Here is an 18,711-nt window from a genome sequence, read left to right as displayed (position 1 = left end):
GACTTTGAACTCCCAAATTGAGAAGTTTGGAGAGAAGAGTCAGTAAATCAGTGTGAACAGGAGCCAGGGAAATGGCTGACTTCAGATTGTCATCCCCTCGCCCAAGCTCTGCCTCAGCAGTGAAGGGTCAGTTTCCAGGGATGAAATAAGAGTGTTTCTATAAATAAAGACCTAGTAAGCCACCAACTGCTACTGAACAGTCCAGAAGGATGCCAGGTGGAAAAAGACCGTTCTGTCTAAGGACAGAAAGGTCACTGGTGATATTAGCAGTGTCCGTTTCAGTGAAAGCATCAGCTTTACTCAGTGAGCCTAGCAGAGAATGGGAGGCGAGCAAGTGCTGGTATGGCAAGCATGTCTATGCATTTTACGTCAAGACAGTAGGAGTGGAAAATCAGGAAGGTGGTTGATGTTTTCAATTCAGTTTTGCTAAGGAGTGTCATACTGCCCTAATGTGAAATATGAAATTCCCCATAGTAAGAGAGAAGAGCATTGTCCAGGGAGTAAACTCTGAAAAGGTGAATGAAAACCATCAGCATGCATTGTACAAGTGGAGAGGTTGCTGTCCATTACACAGGATCCATCATCCACTTAAGAAAACCGAGTGTGTGGAGATAGAGAATAGGCTGTCTCTCTTTTGGAGAATGAGATGTCTCTCTTTGGAAGGAATTGCGGTCATTAACTGTATGTGACATGTTCAAGGCACAATTAACACTTTGATGCCAGAATAAAATATATGAAAAATTATATGAAAAATTATTTCTGGGATTGAATCAGTAGAATTGGCAGAGCTGTGAGAGCAGAACTCGCTTTTCAAGTGGAGTAGGCAAAATTGAGAGTTAAAGCTATCCAGAAAGATCTCTTGATCTTACAGCCCAAGAAGTGAAATTAGCCATTACCTTTTATCCATGATACAATGAGATCTCCTTTGTTGAGATCTAATGGAATAGGGTATTTAAATGTGGTGCATGTGAAACTCCATGTGAAAAATTTGCCTGGTTTGGAGGGCAGTCATGATTACTTTCTAAAATGAGTGTCAGGAGATAAGAACAAGATGAATCCAGGGTCTGCAAAGGAGGAATAGCGAGGAGTATGAATAAGAACAGAAAAGCAGGTGAACTCAGCTCGGGGAGACGGTTTGCTTCAGAAAGACTTGCCAGCATCATCTTCAAGGGCAGTGTCTGCCAGCACTGCCCACAATCTTGCTCATTCCCTGTGTTGCACAGAACAGTATCCTCCTCCTCGGCCTGTGCACAAGCTCAAGATCACGCAAACACTAGGGAACAAGGGCAGCATACCCAGGTCAGGAACAGACTCTGCCCAGTACCCAGGTTACATGGGTTCACTGCAAACAAGATGAATCATGACCAGAGGAATGTTCACTCGAACATGTCTTCTCATTTTGCAGGTTTCTTATGACTCTGTGGATTACTTAGGAGCCTCAGAATCTCAAGTCCTGTTTCTGGCATTGCTGATAGTAAGATGGTGTTTCCTTTTATTAGGAGACACATTTGTACATTTTTAAGCTTTCTTTGTATTTATTCTATGTGTCTTTTTTACATCATGTATCTTGATGTATTCATTTCCCTGTCCCTTCTAATCCACCCTCTATCCCTGCACTCCCCCCACCCAATAAAACAAAATTTAAGAGAGAAAAAAGGGGAAAAATTAGAAATCTCATCATGGAAGCTACAGTGTGACACAGTGAATCATGAAGTAAACCCCTTTGTCCATGTATCCTTACTTGCAAGTGTTCATTGTGAAAAGTCGTTGGTCTGGTTTGAGGCCTCTGGTTTCTACTACACTATTAATGCTGGGCCCTCGCTAAGGCTCTGCAGCTGCCCAGGCCCAGAATCGGGGTTATGACTTGGCCTGCTCTAGCATCTACCCCATCTAAGATCTGCTGGAGCATATGAAGGGACCTGACCCACAGACCCAAAACTACATGATCTCCATAACACAGGGCAAACTGTAGACAGAAGTTTCTCAGTCCTATCTTGCCTGGCAGTCCAGACAAATCTCTCCCACCCACAGTCCCACAGCTGCTTATAAAATAATTACACAGAGACTTATATTAATTACAAACTGTTTAGCCTATGGCTCAGGCTCATTATTAACTAGCTCTTATAACTTATTTCAACCCATTTCTATTAATCTATATTTTGCCACATGGCTTCATGGCATTACCTGGTCTCTCACATCTTGCTTCTCCTGGCAGCAGCTCACAGCTTCTGCCATGACTCCACCCTTCTTCATCTCCCTCTTCAGTTTGAATGTACCGCCTAACCTTATCTGCCTCGCCATTGGCCAAATCAACCAATGAGAGCAAAACATATTCACAGCATACAGAAAGACATCCCACAGCAGGTAACAATAGGACATTCGTACTTTTTTGTGTTTCTTTAAATTTCAACAAATTATGTGGAAATTTGGAGGCATAAGAAATAACACACACACACACACACACACACACACACACACACACACACACCCCTTTAAATCTGAGCCACTCACATGACAGTGATCATTTGATGACAAGTGTGGAGCCCAAACTCTAAACAGCGTTACTAGTGCTTGTATCAACTCATTACTACTGTTAGTTTTTTTTAAACATTTGTTATTTATTTATTTATTTATTTACTTATTTATTTACTTGGGAGGGGAGACATGCTATGGCATGCATGTGGAAGTCAGAGAACAACTTGTGGGAATCATTTTCCCCTTCCACCATGTGGGTCCCGGGGATTGAACTCAGGTCATCAGGCTTGGCAGCAAGCATCTTTATCAACTGTGCTTTCTTGCTGGCCCACTATTACTATGTCTACAGTATTCCTTTTTTGAGTAACAAAAGGACTAACTTTGACAGATTCAGACAATATCAAGTAGATTATATTCAGGTTTTTGAGAATGTTATCAAATGCCATTTTATACATGGTCAGTCTCATAAATTAACTCCAATATGAAAGCAGTTGTGTTTATGATGAAGCTAATTTTGTTTTTCTTTCTCTGTCCCTAGCCTTACTTCCATTTTCTCCTTTTCTTTTTTGTTCTGCGATGTCTGGAAAGGTACCTCAGGAAGAAATCACTGAGAATGGACCCTGTGTTCAGGTTGAGAGCATTCAAGTACAATTTCATGTTTCATTTCATCTTCATTCTTTAGACATTTTAATTTGCCTAAATTAATTAGTGGGGGGACAACCCATGGTTGTTTTTAAGGGCCTGTGTTGCTAGCAAAATTATTATAATTCATGATCTTACAGTCTAGTAGGCAAAGTGACATTAGCGTACACAAGACCCTGACAAATTAGGAGAGATGGAAATTTCACTGGCACACTTAGGTTATATACAAGAGGTAGTATCTTTAAAAGAATGTGAAAATACAGATAAGCAATTGGATACATGTTGACAGTGCAAGAAAGAAATACACTGAGCAATAAGACAATGGTTGAGATGCAGGCCCTTTTCCCACAGACTTGAGGAGACAGCTGGAACAAATTTAAAGACTTGTGTTGAAGGATAGCAAAAAATAAAAGTGAAGCTGGATATTGGAAGATACTGAAATAGGGAAGTATGGGGAAGGTATTAAAAATTAAGTAATGAGCAACTGATGTATTGCTCTTATGTTTTGCACACTTAGTTACTGTCCTATTTCTTCAAAGAGACACCATAACTAAGGCAACTCTTATAAAAGAAAGCACCTAACTGGATGCTTACTTACAGTTTTAGAGGATTAGTACATGATTAACATGGAGGGAAGCATACAGGCATGGCGCTGGAGCACTAGCTGAGACATTTACATCCTGATGCACAGACAACAGGCAGAGAGATAGAGAGGAAGACTGGGCTTGGCATGGGCTTTTGAAGCCTCTAAGCCTACCCCTAGTGATGCACTGATTCCAACAAGGCCACACCCACTTCAACAAGATCACACCCCAGTCCTTCCAAAGCAGTTTCACTATCTGGTGACTAAACATTCAAATATCTGGGCCTATGGAGGCCGTTCTCATTCAGATCACCACACACACACACACACACACACACACACACACAATTTCTCCCACAAAATAAAAAATCAAACTCAAATCTACATTTGATGAAAAGAAAAAAAAAAAGAGTGGCCAGCTGATATCATGGTTTAGGGAAACCATCCAAGCATAGTAACTAAGGTGAGCCAAGGGAGAGAAGAAAGAATCAACCAACTCATTATTGTTGATTAGAAGTCTTGTTTGACAGCAGCAGGAAGGGCTGACAGACACATTCTTAAGAGCACACCAAGTAACTGAATGGACTTTGGGATGCTGATCGGACACTCTGGTCTGACTGGGCTATATTCCTAATTTCATGTGCTCTGGCCCTTTGTTTTTTATGAAACTTACAGCATCATAAAGTATACCCCACTTCACTTCTAGATTTCTTTCCTCAAGGAAAGCTGCCTTAACATTCATAGCAGTGGGAGTGTGCTGTTTGATAGTTGATGGGAGAAATGTCATCACTCATTAAGAGAACTATATTTATTTAAAACACAAGAATGAATAGGAGCAGAGTCATTTGACTCATTGGTAGAAAAAAATGAGGATATTTGAAAGGTACACAATAGAGCAGAAGACCGGAGTGGTGCTGTTCCCAGTCGTCTATTTCAATACCTGATAAGTTTAACACACTGTTTGGATTTTAGAATTTCTCCAAGAAGCTGTAATGCTTTTCCAAACCCAGAAGAACCCAGAGAAGAGGATGAAGATGTTCAGATGGAAAGAATGAGAACTGCAGGTGCTGTGACTGCCCTACAGATGGAAGAGGTGGAGCTCATAAAAGTATTCTTCCTTTCTTCCTCAAACAATTCTGCCAGCTAGACGAGAAACATTCCAATCTTAATTCTCTTCAAAGCTGGGAGATGGGGGTTCTTTTGCTCTTACAGTTCATCACTTGATGTCCGTAGGTATGCAGTGACCACAAGCTATGAAAGCAAAAGGAACACACACACACACACACACACACACACACACACACACACACACACCAACTTGTTATTTTTCAGAGTCATAGTTTGATATGTACAGTTAAACATTAGAAAATTTAATATTTTAATGAGTTTCTTTTAAAGGACTGTTTTGTATTTTATGTGGACATACATGTGCCTGAGTGTATGAATGGGCATCATTTTACATAGATGCCCACAAATGCTAGAAGCCAAATGAGGGCATCAGATTCCCCTAGAAGTGGAGTTACAGGCAGTTCTGAGCCGCCTCGTATGGGTGCCAGGAACCAAACTCAGGTCGTCTACAGGAGCAGCCAGTGCTCTTAACCACTGTGCATCTCTCCAGCCCCAGCTTTTACGAGTTTTCTAATCAAAGTTAAGCTAGTTGCAAACAATTCAGAAGAGAGTTCTCCTGTGCCTGAGTCTGTGTCTGTGCATGTATGAGTGTGTGCGTGTGTGCATGTGTGTGTGTGTGTGTGTGTGTGTTAACAAATTATTGGTTATGTGTGTGGCCTCATTCCAGCTCTCTGCAGAAGAGCAAGCACAAATTACACACAGCACTGCAAAATCAAATGCCCACAGAAGGACTTGGGAGAGTTCACTTGAAAACAGCAGTCTGTAGCAGAAGTGGTTTGGCTTGTGATTCTATGTGAGGGAAGTCCTGGTGGAAGGGGTGTGAAGAAGTCTCTCCAGGGAAAGTGAGAAGAATGCTGCACTGATATTCACCTCTCTTTACAGAGGCCAGTCATCATTGCTAGCTGTCTGCGGAAGGAATACACAAGCAAGAAGAAAAAATGCTTTTCCAAAGCAAAGAAAAAGGTCGCCACAAGGAACGTCTCCTTCTGTGTTAAAAAAGGTTAGGAACCACGGTTCTGTCACTAGAGCTGTTGTGGGCTCTGAAGCCTGGGCCTTTCTAGTAAGGGGCTATGAGTGTGAGACTATGATCATCTGTTGGTGAACACTGAAAGGCAGCTGGCTCACCAGGAGCTTCAGGCTGTGCCTTCCAGCTGACAAACCTCAGTTTTAATCATAACAGTTTTTCTTTGCAAAGGGAAAGTTAAGCCTCTCTCTTAAAACACACTGAAAGAGGTAAAAAGGATAGCATAGACTTTATTTAATTTTTAAGTATTTCAATTATTTGTTTGCTTTTCAGTATTGAGGATAAATCCAGAGCCTCATGAATGCTAGGCAAAGATTCTACCAATGAGATACATTCTAAGTCCTGGCATAGGGTTGATTAATTCCTGGCACAGGGAAAATTGAAATTTTCCAAAATAGACAGGACTGACTGAGTCACAGTAGTGTATATTTCATTCTTAACAAATAGTTTATGGTAGTTAGGGATAACAATTCATGCCTATAATGCCAGAACTTGGGAGGCTAAAGCAAGAATATTATAAAATGTTCAAGGCCACCCTGAGATATATACATGAGTTTCAGGGCAGTCTGGACTACATAGTCAGAACCTGTCTCAAGTTGAGAAAAAAAATAGTGTTTGCTATGGAAGTAACTGTAATAAGTGTTCTTTGAAATTCCAGCTTGGTCTCTTAGTAACTTACCTTAGGCAAGTTGTCTGCGTTCTTTAAGATTCAGATCTCTCCCCTATAAGATGAAATTGGTAATGATGTCAAGAGTGTGTGTGTGTGTGAGAGAGAGAGAGAGAGACAGAGACAGAGAGAGAACGGGAGGGAGGGAGAGACATTGAAATAATGTACATAGTACATTTTGTATAGTGCCTCTCTGCAGAGAGAGTGCACAAATTGTATTTAGTTTTATTTTTTAACTTATTTGTGTGCTCTTGAGTGTACCTGTTTCTTCCAGGTGAAGTTCTGGGGCTTTTAGGACACAATGGAGCTGGTAAAAGTACAACAATTAGTATGATAACCGGAGACACAAAACCAACTGCAGGGAAGGTCAGTAACACATGAAGAAATATGTTCCACAATGTTGACTAGAACAAGCATTTTATAGTGATCATTCATGTCAACCTAAGAATACACAGTTGGTCCTTAGTCGATTATAATGATATGAATTGAAGACGGTTGATTAATTTTTTCTGCTTAACGCAAAAAATAATTTTTGAGAAGAGCTAATCTTATCAGTATAGTGCCCTTGAGTAGAGAATATTAATAAAAATATTATATACATTATACAAATACACACACACACTCATGTATACTTTCATGAAGACACCATGGCTTTGTTGATTGTCCCGAGAACTTGGTAAACTGAGTTTTCTCATCCAGCATTACACTAAAGACATCTGCTAAATCCCCAACAAGTCTTGCTAATGTGGTTACAGTCATGAAGCCCCATATTTAATAACTGTTCTCTGCTTCCATGCTGTATTTAAAGGCTACATGCCACTTGTGTAGCCGGAGGCCAAGGTTGTCTTTGCAAAGAAGACAGTCAGCCAAACTTTCTGGTGATAACTGAGATAAAACCTGGCCAGAAGGCAGATGGAGAGATGCTGGCAGTGTCAGATGCTCCTGGAGTTGTACTGGGTTCTCAAAGCACCCCCCTGGTGCTGTGAGGAGACCTAGAACTTCCTAAGATGACAGACATTAGAGACAAGCAACACAGCTGTCCATGGTCTAGGATAAAATCCTAAATTGTATATAAACTGAACTTTTCTAGGCCAAATTAAATAAATGATGGACAGAAACCAGAGTTACGACTTCCGAGGAACATACTGTTGCCGTTTGATCTGAGGTGAAGGTCAGAGGGCAGGTTAATGGAGGATTGCTGTACAGGGTACTGATTGCTAAAGATACTTCATGAATTGCCTTTCCGTTTCCGCTCTTACCTGATGCAGCTACTGGAACAGTCCTTTGAAAATGCAAATGAAAGCACATCACTCTCCTGAGTGCAAACTCTTAATACAGTGGTCCAAACTCTACCATGGCTGCAGATGGCTTAGCACAATGTGGGCTGTGCCAACTGCCTCCCTCTTGCTCTGCCCCTTGCTTGGATTGGCCCTTGCTTGGATTGGCCCTTGCATACCCTCACTGTAGGGTATGCAGGCTTGAACTCCCAGTGGACAGAGCAATCTTCAGGTGCTTGGCCATCTGCTTAGTATCACTAAGTTCCACTTGCTCAAAGGACCTTTTATTGCCTGGATTATTCACTTTATTAATTTATATATTAGGTGCATGTATTCTCATGAAAGCAGAGGCTGTCATCAGTCCACCTATGTTTCAACTTATTATTTCCTGTTTTCTCTCTAGAATGAAAGTTCTCCAAGGCAAAGTTAACTTGTTTTTTTCTTCTTTTGTACCAGAGAGAGACAATAACAGAGGATCATGGTCAAAGGCTTAGGTTCTAAAAGTCAATTAGACTAAAGTTAGTTTCAGGTCCCAAGTTTGTCTTCTGTGACCCTTGTGCAAATTTCTCAACCTTTGAATGCATTAGGTTCAAATATCTAATAAGAACACAGCTAACTGTAGGGATTTTTGAGGATAACATAATTTAAGATCTATTAAATGCTTAGGTTTCAGCACACAGGATCACTGAGTGCACATTAGCTGTTAAATACAGCACAGTGCTGGTCTCATCAAAATAATAAATATTACCATTTTGTTGGTTCTCATGTAATAGATACATTGCTAAGGGATTTTTCTCTGTTAGTCACATCAATGTTGCTCAACTTTAGAACGAATGACATTGTGGATTGGATAAATGTTGTGTATAGAATATTTCACAGCATCTCTGGCTTTTACCCACTAGATGCCAGTAGTACCCTTTCTACCACAGAAGTGAACACAGTTGTGACAAGCAAATATTGTGTCTCTAGATAGTGTGAGATGTACCCTGAGAAGAGAAGTGCTCTTTACTAAGAACCACTGCCCTACTGGGGAAATGGAATGCTTAACAAGTATCCATTGTTTTGAACATTTGGATCAGTGAAAGAACTCAAGTAATAAGTCACCGACTAAGCAATCTTAACTTGAACTGCAGTGGTGGATTTAGTCATAAAGTCTAAACTTAGAATCCTAAGATATAATAATGTGGAACATTTGCCTTTTAAATGGTTGAGAGGTCCATCACTTCCCCAGAGCTAAGTGATTACTTAACTCCTTAAACATTTAATGATTTTTGTGTGAACTTCATACATGAGCACTGCATGTACATAATTCCTGCCTCTTCCTCCTCCTCTCCAACTTCTCCCATGTTCCACTCCTACCTCTCAAACTCATGGTCTCTTAATTATCATTGCTACATGTAAACATACAGATAGAGATAGATAGATAGATAGATAGATAGATAGATAGATAGATAGAGAGAAATACACCTCTATCCGTCTTTCTATACGCACATATATACAAGCTACTGAGTCTGAATAGCATTGTTCATATGAACATGTGTCCAGACCTGACCACTTAGGTTTAGACAAGCTATGTGGAAGCTCATCCCTGGAGGAAACTGATTCTTCCTCTCTCAGCAGTCATTGACAAACTGTAGATTGTCATCTGGAGCCTGGGACCATGTGAAATTTCTCTTATCTGGCTTGACATGTCAAATGGTATTGTTATAAATGGTCTTGTTAAAGCAATTGTATTTTTACTATTATGCTCTTAGTACCCAGGTGCATGAAGAGAACATCATTTTTGGTATCACTTACATGCACATGCACAGCTTTGAAATGAATCTGAGAAAGATTTTATTGTGTGTAGGTATTTTTGAAAGGGTGTGGTGAAGGTGCTGCCCTCGGGTTCTTGGGGTACTGTCCTCAGGAGAATGTGCTGTGGCCCGTCCTGACAGTGAAGGAACATCTGGAGCTGTATGCTGCTGTGAAGGGGCTGAAGAAAAAAGATGCCTTGGACACTATTACACGGTACATGGAAAAGACACACTCACTTCCTGCTTAGGAGGGTGATATCTTATTAATGGTGTTCACACAAAATTAAAGATTGGAGCTCCTAACTAGTGGCCCCTTGATTGTGGGAGACTTGGCCATCTAGAACCTAGCTCACTATTGTTTTTTCTTACTTTAAGTCTAGAGAGAAAAGTCTACCAAATTTTTTTAATATGGAAATAAGAGTGTGATGAGCAAAATGGGCTATAAAATACCAGCATTAGCCAGCTTCATGTCACTTTAATCTATGTGTCTGGCTACATTTGAAGAAAAGAGATTTAGCTATTTAACTCCATTTTGGAGGTGAAAGTTCAAGATGTCAGCCTTTGATCTAGCCTTTGGTGAGGGCCAAATAGCAATGATATCAGTGCAGCATTGTTTATGAGTGGGAGATGATATGGCCAGACAGGAAACCAGAGAAAGATAAGAATAAGTGCATGAATCCTTGGTGAGCAAACCACAACTAAACAGTAGTAGTAACCTAAGGGATATCGAAGTTGTGACCACTCTGTTGACTTTTAAATCTCTCACTATTGTAGTATTATTTACATTTGCTTGCTATGTTCCTTCCTGCTCAAGCATAATGAAGATTGACTCATTGTATTTCTCAGGTTGGTGGATGCACTCAACCTGCAGGACCAGTTGAAGGCTCCAGTAAAGACCCTATCGGAGGGAGTGAAGAGAAAGGTATGGACAGGGCTCAGTATCTCACTCTGCATCCCGCAGGCTGATGATAGACGGGTTGTTCCTCTTGTTGCAGCTGTGTTTTGGGCTGAGCATCCTGGGAAACCCGTCTGTGGTGCTTCTGGATGAGCCGTCAACTGGGATGGACCCTGAGGGGCAGCAGCAAATGTGGTAAGATCTCAGGAGCAGTACTCATGTAGATTTATGTATCGTGTAAAAACTGGCTTTCAGCATGGTTTCCTTAAAAGCATAAAGATATTCATCCTTTAGCAGGAAAAGCAACATTAATAGAAAAAGTATGCAGTTTCATATTCTGGCCAACACTTGTAATACAAAAGCAAGAGACATATTCCTTACATCTAACACCCACTGTAAGAATCCTGTTTTCCTTTTGGATCTCAGTATGCATAGGGCACAGTTAGTCCACTCAATCAATTATTAAACTTCAAATCCTCTGCAATAACAACCTGATGTGGAGATGAAAATAAAAACCCCAAGTCCTCAATATATTAATTAGTTTATGAAATTTCTAAAATCGATCATGTAGATACATTATGATTATCACATATTCTAGGAAATTCTCACTTCTTCCCCTATGCCATATTACTAATTCTCCTGCTGTTCAGCACTTTTTTTTTTTTTTTTTTTGGTTTTTCGAGACAGGGTTTCTCTGTGTAGCTTTGCGCCTTTCCTGGAACTCACTTGGTAGCCCAGGCTGGCCTCGAACTCACAGAGATCCGCCTGGCTCTGCCTCCCGAGTGCTGGGATTAAAGGCGTGCGCCACCACCGCCCGGCATGTTCAGCACTTTTGAGAGCAACATTTCGTCACTATCAACCTCCATGCCTGGCCCCAAACCGTTTCTAAATGACACACCCTAACCAAAAGTTAGGTTATGTATCTGTCAATCTTACAAAAATACCTTGGTTTTGATTTCTCCTGGATGCGCTTCTTGTTTTGCCTGTGTGCTAATGGAAACATCTTTAAAAGGTTCTACGATTCCTTGAGAATTCTCTTTAATCAGCGGCTCTCCTTGACCTAACCTTAGGCAGGCGATCCGGGCCACCTTTACAAACACAGAGAGGGGTGCCCTCCTGACCACACATTACATGGCAGAGGCAGAGGCTGTATGTGACCGCGTGGCCATCATGGTGTCTGGGAGGCTGAGGTGAGTACCGGCCAGGCCTGCCCTTGACCCCAAGTTACCTTCTGTGATAGAACACTGCCCACTGTGACAAGCTGGAGAATCAGGGCCAGTTTCTGCCTGGCCCTGCCCCTAGCACCCAGGTGATGAATTGCATGAGCCATAGAGAGCTTTTTTGCCTTGCTTGACTTTAGCCTCCTATTTATCTCCAGATGTATTGGTTCTATCCAACATTTGAAAAGCAAATTTGGCAAAGATTACCTGCTAGAGATGAAGGTGAAGACCTCCATGCAGGTGGAGCCCATCAACACAGAGATCATGAGGCTTTTCCCCCAGGCTGCTCGGCAGGAAAGGTAATGCAAATGTATCATTTTAATCTTTATTTTTGGTGGGGTGTTTTTTTTTTTTTGAATCATGAGAAATGAAAGTTCTATCTCCTCATTGTTTTTAACTTCAGTCAATGTGAGAACCTTCATGACTAAGGAAAACTTATGTTCCAATGGCTGCCACAGGAAATAACTAAGACAATAAATTGCTCATTGGAGGCTGGCTCTTGTGAGGGAATTAGCATTTGTTGGGCTCTGAAATGTGCCATGTACTACTGTATGTTTGTGGCTATATTATCTTTGCCAGAGGGTGTAACAGTCCTTATTAAAGGAGATGCCCCTGATAGGGCTCAGTGGTAGTAGTAGACATCCATCAGAATCCATGAATGGTATCTCAGCATTTGTACTATGTGGTGATAGTAGACATCCAACACAGTCCATGAATGGCATCTCTCGGCATTTGTATTAGTGGTGGTAGTAGACATGCATCACCATCCATGAATGGTGTCTCTCAGCATTTGTATTAGTGGTCGTTCTTGAGGCTCAATAAGGTGATACCAAATAACTCACAGTTTCTGCTTAGATACTCTCTTGTTCCTAAGATGGAGGAACAGTCTTGTTCCCTCCCTTTTTAAGGCATCTTGCTACTGGTCTCCTCTCTTGTGTCCCAGTCTTGCTCCTCACAGACTGACTTCTTGTTGATCAGAGAGTACTGGAACTGCGGCCATCTCAGGTCATAAAATGTACATTTATGCTGGGTGGTGGTGGCGCATGCCTTTAATCCCAGCACTTGGGAAGCAGAGGCAGGCAGTTTTCTGTGAGTTCGAGGCCAGCTTGCTCTATAAAGCGTGTTCCAGGACAGCCAGAGCTGTTCCACAGAGGAATCCTGTCGCAAAAAAAAAAAAAAAAAAAAAGAAAAAAGATGTACATTTACACAAATAGTTGACAGGATTGTTGTTTGTATTCAGGCATGCACGCATCTGAGGGTACAACCTTGAAACCCAGTGTTCTTCCTCCTTCTTCACAGATACTCCTCTCTGATGGTCTACAAGTTGCCTGTTGAGGATGTACGGCCTTTATCACAGGCTTTCTTCAAACTGGAGAGACGTAAGTGAATGTTTAGAACTAAAACTCCAAAAAAAAAAAAAAACCCATAAAAATTCAAACCAGCTTTAAAAAGCATAGAATGTTCATGATACACAATTAATAAATTACTAAGACATCCAATCCAGTGGTTCTCAACAAGAAGTGATTTAGCATGTCCATCTCATAACGCGAAATGCATTCAGTCTATCTTAAAAGTCCCAATTCTGCTCCAAAGTCTTTCATGGGACTCAAGACACACTCTAATTTGTGAACCCTGGTAAAATAAAAGAGAACGCTACATACTTCCAACAAACAATGGCCCAGAGAAACAATTCCTATTTAAAGGGAGTAGCAGAAGGATAGCAGGCAGAGATTTCAGAAAATCACAAAACACGCAAGGTCAGTCACATTAACTCTTGTAGCTCCATGTCAGACATCCAACTCGTGTTTTGGCATGAGGTAACTGCCTACAGCATTTTGTATGCCCTTCCTATGAGTCTGCCACTTCTAGCACATATGACCTCCTTCTTAGGCCTGTTCTACTCAAAACCTGAACACTTCCTTAGCAGATGTTCTTCAGCTCTGGCATCTCCAACATCCCAAAGTCTTTACTGCAACTTAGACTTTACACTTCAAAGCTTCGTGATGGCTTGCCTTTCGAATCTGACTCTACTATACATTTCCTGGCCTCCCAAGCTTTTCTTGGGAACCTTGGTGAAAGACCCAATCACTCCATAACTTTTGCATTATGAATACATGCAAAACTTGCATCATGTGAATGATTCCAGGTTCTGTGGTCAGTTTGAGAAATACCCAGATGCCTTTTCACCAAGGCTGCAGCAGCCTCTGAGTGCCTGGGTATCTGGAACCAGAAAGTTCTATATCCATGATCCTTCACCAGCAGAGTGCCCTGGTACTCTACCTGCTCAGTCACTTACTTTCCAGCTAAGCTTACATTTCTAGACCTTACGGTCTTTTATGGAAAAGTCTGGCTCTCAAGGCAACTTTCCTATTTTTCCACTATTTTTCTTTACTGGCACTGATGATTCTAAGAGTTGCAGCCACTCTCTCTGCACCAACTTTGCTATAGTAACTTTAAATGTACCCACAATCCACACTTTTTCAAGATGTTTATTTCACTTGTTCCTCTCTCTCATTGTAAAATTGGCTAAAGGCAATGAACAATAGTTATGCTGTATTCTGATGGCTATTTTGTCTCAAATTTCTCCACCCAGCTAATCAGTCTAATGCATGAATGTAGCTTCACTCAGATTCTCAGGACACAAACTGGAGCAGACATCTTTTCCGGAAGTCACACAAATGACTTCCAGGCTAACTCCCAATGAAGTTATCACCTGAAACCTCTGAGTTGTTCTCATCTGAAACCTCATGAGTACAGTGTTTACCAGCTGCATTTCTACTGGCATCTGGGTCTTCCTCCAGAAGACTCTGCTTATAGTAATCTAGGATCCTTATAGCCCTCTCCTCAACCTTTTCCACATTCCTCCCATAAACCAGTTTCAAAGGTTTGAGGACCAAATGGTCATGTTTAATCACAGAAATGACCCCACTTCTGGTACCACTTTCTGCATTACCTCAGTGTTGTTGTGACCAACTTCTGTTGTGACCAGAAACAACTTATAAGTAGAAAAGCTTAATTTGACATGTGGTTTCAGACAATTGCAATCCATCATAGCAGGGAAAGTATGATAGGGCAACTCTGTTAGATGGGAGCATGTTACTGGGGCTCCTCACATTATTGTGTCAGACCAGAAGCAGAGCAAAGAGAATGTGCAATCTTCAAAGGCTCATCTGTAGTGACTTACTTCCATTAGTCAGGTCCCATCTCTTAAAGGCTCCAAAGCTTTCAAGTTAGTTTCACAAACTTGGGACTATTTGGATAGCTTGTGAAGGACATTCTAGATTCATACTAATATATCCCCCATGCCCCTTTTTGGGCTGTGCTTTCAATCTTGCCCACTGTCTTCTGTTGAGAACTCACACTGCCCAGCTTGTGTCTTCTTGACACATGGATAGGGCCACTCATATAGGTTGTTCTTTTCTTATCTTACAGTACACTCTTACACTATGGTCTGTTTTCCAGTAGGGCTCATTTTAGCCTGGTTGATAGGTTTGCATCATTATGATAAGGATTCCATGGAGCTCTTATAAACAGGATGTATTTTGTAATAGATAAGTATCAATGGGATTGGTATTCCAGGAAGGCTGACTCCTTGGAATAATGTAAAGCTCTTCTTTAAAAGCCTTCTGATATTTATGCTTTCAGCAATATCATTTTCTAACTTATATTCCTTTCCTTTTATTTAATTTGTTAACATTGAGGTTCTCGTTTTGGGAGATTTTTAAACAATTTTTAATGCCATTTTTCTACCTTATTCTGGGAAGATTATACAAAGTGCCAAATGTAGGTATGTAATTAACATTTCCTCAAGTGTCATTAGACACCATTACGCTCTCAGCTTTAATACATTTATTGAAGGAACTAGGCTCAGACTTTTCAAGAACAATGCATACTCCATGAGCATCCATATAGATTAATTTTTCCATACCAGCAGATCAAATGTGGGTAATGCAAACCCCAGCACAACTCTCGGGTCTTTCCTCTCTCAGGTCACACTTGACTACAACCAGGAAGGTGCATTGTTTTATTTAATCTCTCTTCTTATTCTGTTCTCTCCTTGTCTTATAAGCTGGTATTAGGAGGCCCCCTCTGTGGGAAAGTGGGAAAGGAAGAGAGAAGAAGTAGCATGGCTGCAAGATGGCTTGACCATGGGCACTGTAGTCATCACATCCGTATGAGAACACAGAACATCATCTTGAGACTGTAAATAAGCACAATGGTTACCATTGTCATTGGATCTAAAGAGACAGAAAGACGCAGCCTGGGGCAGAGTGGTGTAGGATTTTTCACCTTGAGAGAATAGTGACCATCAGTCAAGAGATGTCTGTCAGGGAGGGAGTGAAAGAATAAACGCCATGACCTCTCTTTCTTTTTATCCTTTCTGTTGAAAACCCGCTGGGACATGTTACTTAGTACCAGCCCCTGAGGCAGAAAGAAGGGCAGATGTAGGAGGCACATGGAAATTTTCTAGCAAAAAGAGAGCCCTGTTTTACCTTTATTTCAGATTGGTATTTTAGAATATTCTCCTTTTTCATCTTCTTGTGCCTTTGGCAAAACTCTAAGAAAACAGAACAGTATTTCTATCTTTTTATATGACTAAATGGTGTATTTAATTTCTAATAATTAACTCAAAGTACTTATCTTATATTTTTATTATTTGTACATGAATTGGTGAAATTCCTTGAGAAAAAAAATGAGCTCCTAATGGGTATTCAACCTTCACAGTGAAAGAGAACTTTGACTTGGAAGAATACAGCCTCTCACAGTCCACTCTGGAGCAGGTGGGTAATTTTTAGTGATTGTATATCATCCTAGAAATGAGTTAATAGCTGAGGAGATGGCTCATTGGATAAAGCACTTTCTGAACAAGTGTGAAAATTATAGTTTGAATCCCTAGAGTCCACACAAAAGCCAAGTGGGCATGGCTGACTCCTGTAATCCTAACACCGTGGAAGCAGAGGCAAAATCCTCAATCAGGGCAAGCTGGCTAGATGGACTAGCTGATTGGAGAGCTCTAGGTTCAGTTGAGTGTCTGTGCCTCTGTAAATAAAGTGTGAAGAGCAATTGAAGAAGACACGTGACATCAACTCCAGGTCACCACGGATACCTGTACATACACAAACCAACATAATGTGGACATGAATGCATACACATCACATACACATGCAAACACATAATGAGTAAGCTTAGGAAGAATACACAATCTTTGCATCATTTGCAGCTATAGAAGGTAGTATGGTATGCCTCTCATTTTTTTCTTTATTCATTCTCTTTTCCAGGTCTTCCTGGAGCTCTCCAAGGAGCAGGAGCTGGATGATTTTGATGAAGAACTAGATTCCTCAGTGAAGTGGAAGCTCCTCCCACAGGAAGAGCTTTAAAGTTCAAAATGTTCTGTTTATCTTCAAGCTCACGTCCCTTTTAAAGACAGTATTCAATATCATTGATGTGTCTTAGTTATCTCAGATGTGGCGCTAAGTATTTTCGAAACTCATGTCAGAATTTTTCTGAATAATATTTCTGACAGTGGTGACCAAAGTGAGAACAGGCAGGTACCCTCAACCAAGTCACATTTCACATGGAATGGAGTTTTAAAACCCATTTATAATAGTATTGATGTTTCGGAGTAAGCTGCAGCGACTGATTGATTTTCCCCCCTCCCCTGAACTTCAAAACATTAACTATTTTCTTTCCTTATTGACTAGGTAAGGTATAAAAAACAATATTGATTTCAGGGAAAAGGGCATCAGCTGATTGCCCAACAGCACACTATTTGTTTTTTGTAACTCACTTTGACCTGTTCATCATTCCTTGGTTCTTCTTTACTGAACAGTTTGCAGACTTTGGGTTACAGAGAAATGTGTTGTCTCCTGTGACAACACAAGTAACTTTAAACTTGTGGGAGTCAGTATTGCAGTCATTAATGACTGAGTGCATATTTACATGCAAATTTGAACCATTTCTGAAATGTTGATTTTTTTAATGATGTAAATGTGTACTCTTAGATAAAAGGACTAGCTTTGCAAGTCTTTATTTACCAAGTCTGTGTATGCTGAAACCTATCTACTGCAATATCATTACAATTGCCACAAACTCTTATCTATGAGATTTCTGTTGTTACTATTATTTTTACTAGTTAACCAAACATTTACAGGCAGTTATGTGAAAAAATTTACCTTGATTCTAGAGTTGTATGTAGTGTATGTGAATACCAATTGCCCTCAGTGTATGAGAATTCTCACACAGGATCTTGAGCAAAGGCTCCAAGCCTTCAATTAAAAAAAAAATACATTAATACTGGCCCTACTGATTTACCTGGCCTTATAAATGACAAAGTAATTGATACAAGTCAATACATTAAAAGCACTTTACTTGGGGCCAGAAAAATGGCTCAGCAGTGAAGGCTGATGACTTTTCAAGCCTGATGGCCAGAGTTTGATCCTGGCGGCCCCAAATTGTGGAAGGAGAGAACCATCCCTCAAGTTGTTTTCTGACCTGCACACACACACACACACACACACACACACACACACACACACACACACACACGTGTCTACATACATGCACTCAGAACAAACAAAAATGAAATAAAAATATACTGGGTTTCATTGTGGTGTTTTCATATGTACTTTGTTTTTGTTGATCCCTCTCAATCGCTCCCCTCCCTCACCCCTGCACTACTCCTGATGGTCGTCTCCCTCACCCACTAGCCTTCCTCTATTTTTATGGAGCATGCATTCCAAAGTCTTCTTTGACTGTGCTCGCTAGTGTCTCTCAGCTTGACACAGACTAGAATTACTTGGAACAAAGCCACCTCAATTGAGGAATTGTTGGCATGTCTGAGAGGCATTTTCTTTATTTTTATCTTAATTGCATGTCTATCTGCGCATCACATGTATGCAATGCGAATGGAGACCAGAGGAGGGCATCAGACCACCAAAGACTGGAATCTCATACAGACCAGAGCTTCTGTGTGCCAGAAACTGAACCCAAGTCCTCTGGCAGAG

The 18,711-nt window shown here is 40.8% G+C and overlaps 1 protein-coding gene and 1 long non-coding RNA gene across 2 annotated transcripts in view; one reads left to right on the top strand and one right to left on the bottom strand.

Moving 5' to 3' along the window:
• Positions 1-18,245, top strand: part of Abca9 (ATP binding cassette subfamily A member 9) — a 72,046-nt gene extending 53,801 nt beyond the window's left edge. The window contains exons 27-39 of the mRNA XM_059272042.1: positions 1,406-1,474; positions 3,014-3,105; positions 4,673-4,793; positions 5,711-5,828; positions 6,794-6,885; positions 9,646-9,806; positions 10,439-10,514; positions 10,588-10,682; positions 11,558-11,677; positions 11,866-12,006; positions 13,007-13,086; positions 16,433-16,488; positions 16,987-18,245. Of these exons, the coding sequence (XP_059128025.1) occupies positions 1,406-1,474; positions 3,014-3,105; positions 4,673-4,793; positions 5,711-5,828; positions 6,794-6,885; positions 9,646-9,806; positions 10,439-10,514; positions 10,588-10,682; positions 11,558-11,677; positions 11,866-12,006; positions 13,007-13,086; positions 16,433-16,488; positions 16,987-17,085 (1,320 nt within the window). The 3' untranslated portion in view covers positions 17,086-18,245. The remainder of the gene's footprint in view (positions 1-1,405; positions 1,475-3,013; positions 3,106-4,672; positions 4,794-5,710; positions 5,829-6,793; positions 6,886-9,645; positions 9,807-10,438; positions 10,515-10,587; positions 10,683-11,557; positions 11,678-11,865; positions 12,007-13,006; positions 13,087-16,432; positions 16,489-16,986) is intronic.
• Positions 4,590-11,661, bottom strand: LOC131917903 (uncharacterized). The gene is made up of 3 exons (XR_009380772.1): positions 11,432-11,661; positions 10,540-10,751; positions 4,590-4,951 (listed from the first exon to the last, which is right to left on the bottom strand). It is a non-coding gene; the product is annotated as an uncharacterized LOC131917903 (long non-coding RNA).
• Positions 18,246-18,711: the final 466 nt, after the last annotated feature.

Source organism: Peromyscus eremicus, chromosome 8a, assembly GCF_949786415.1.
Source record: "Peromyscus eremicus chromosome 8a, PerEre_H2_v1, whole genome shotgun sequence".
Lineage (NCBI taxonomy): Eukaryota > Metazoa > Chordata > Mammalia > Rodentia > Cricetidae > Peromyscus > Peromyscus eremicus.
This window is presented reverse-complemented; position numbering and strand designations above follow the sequence as displayed.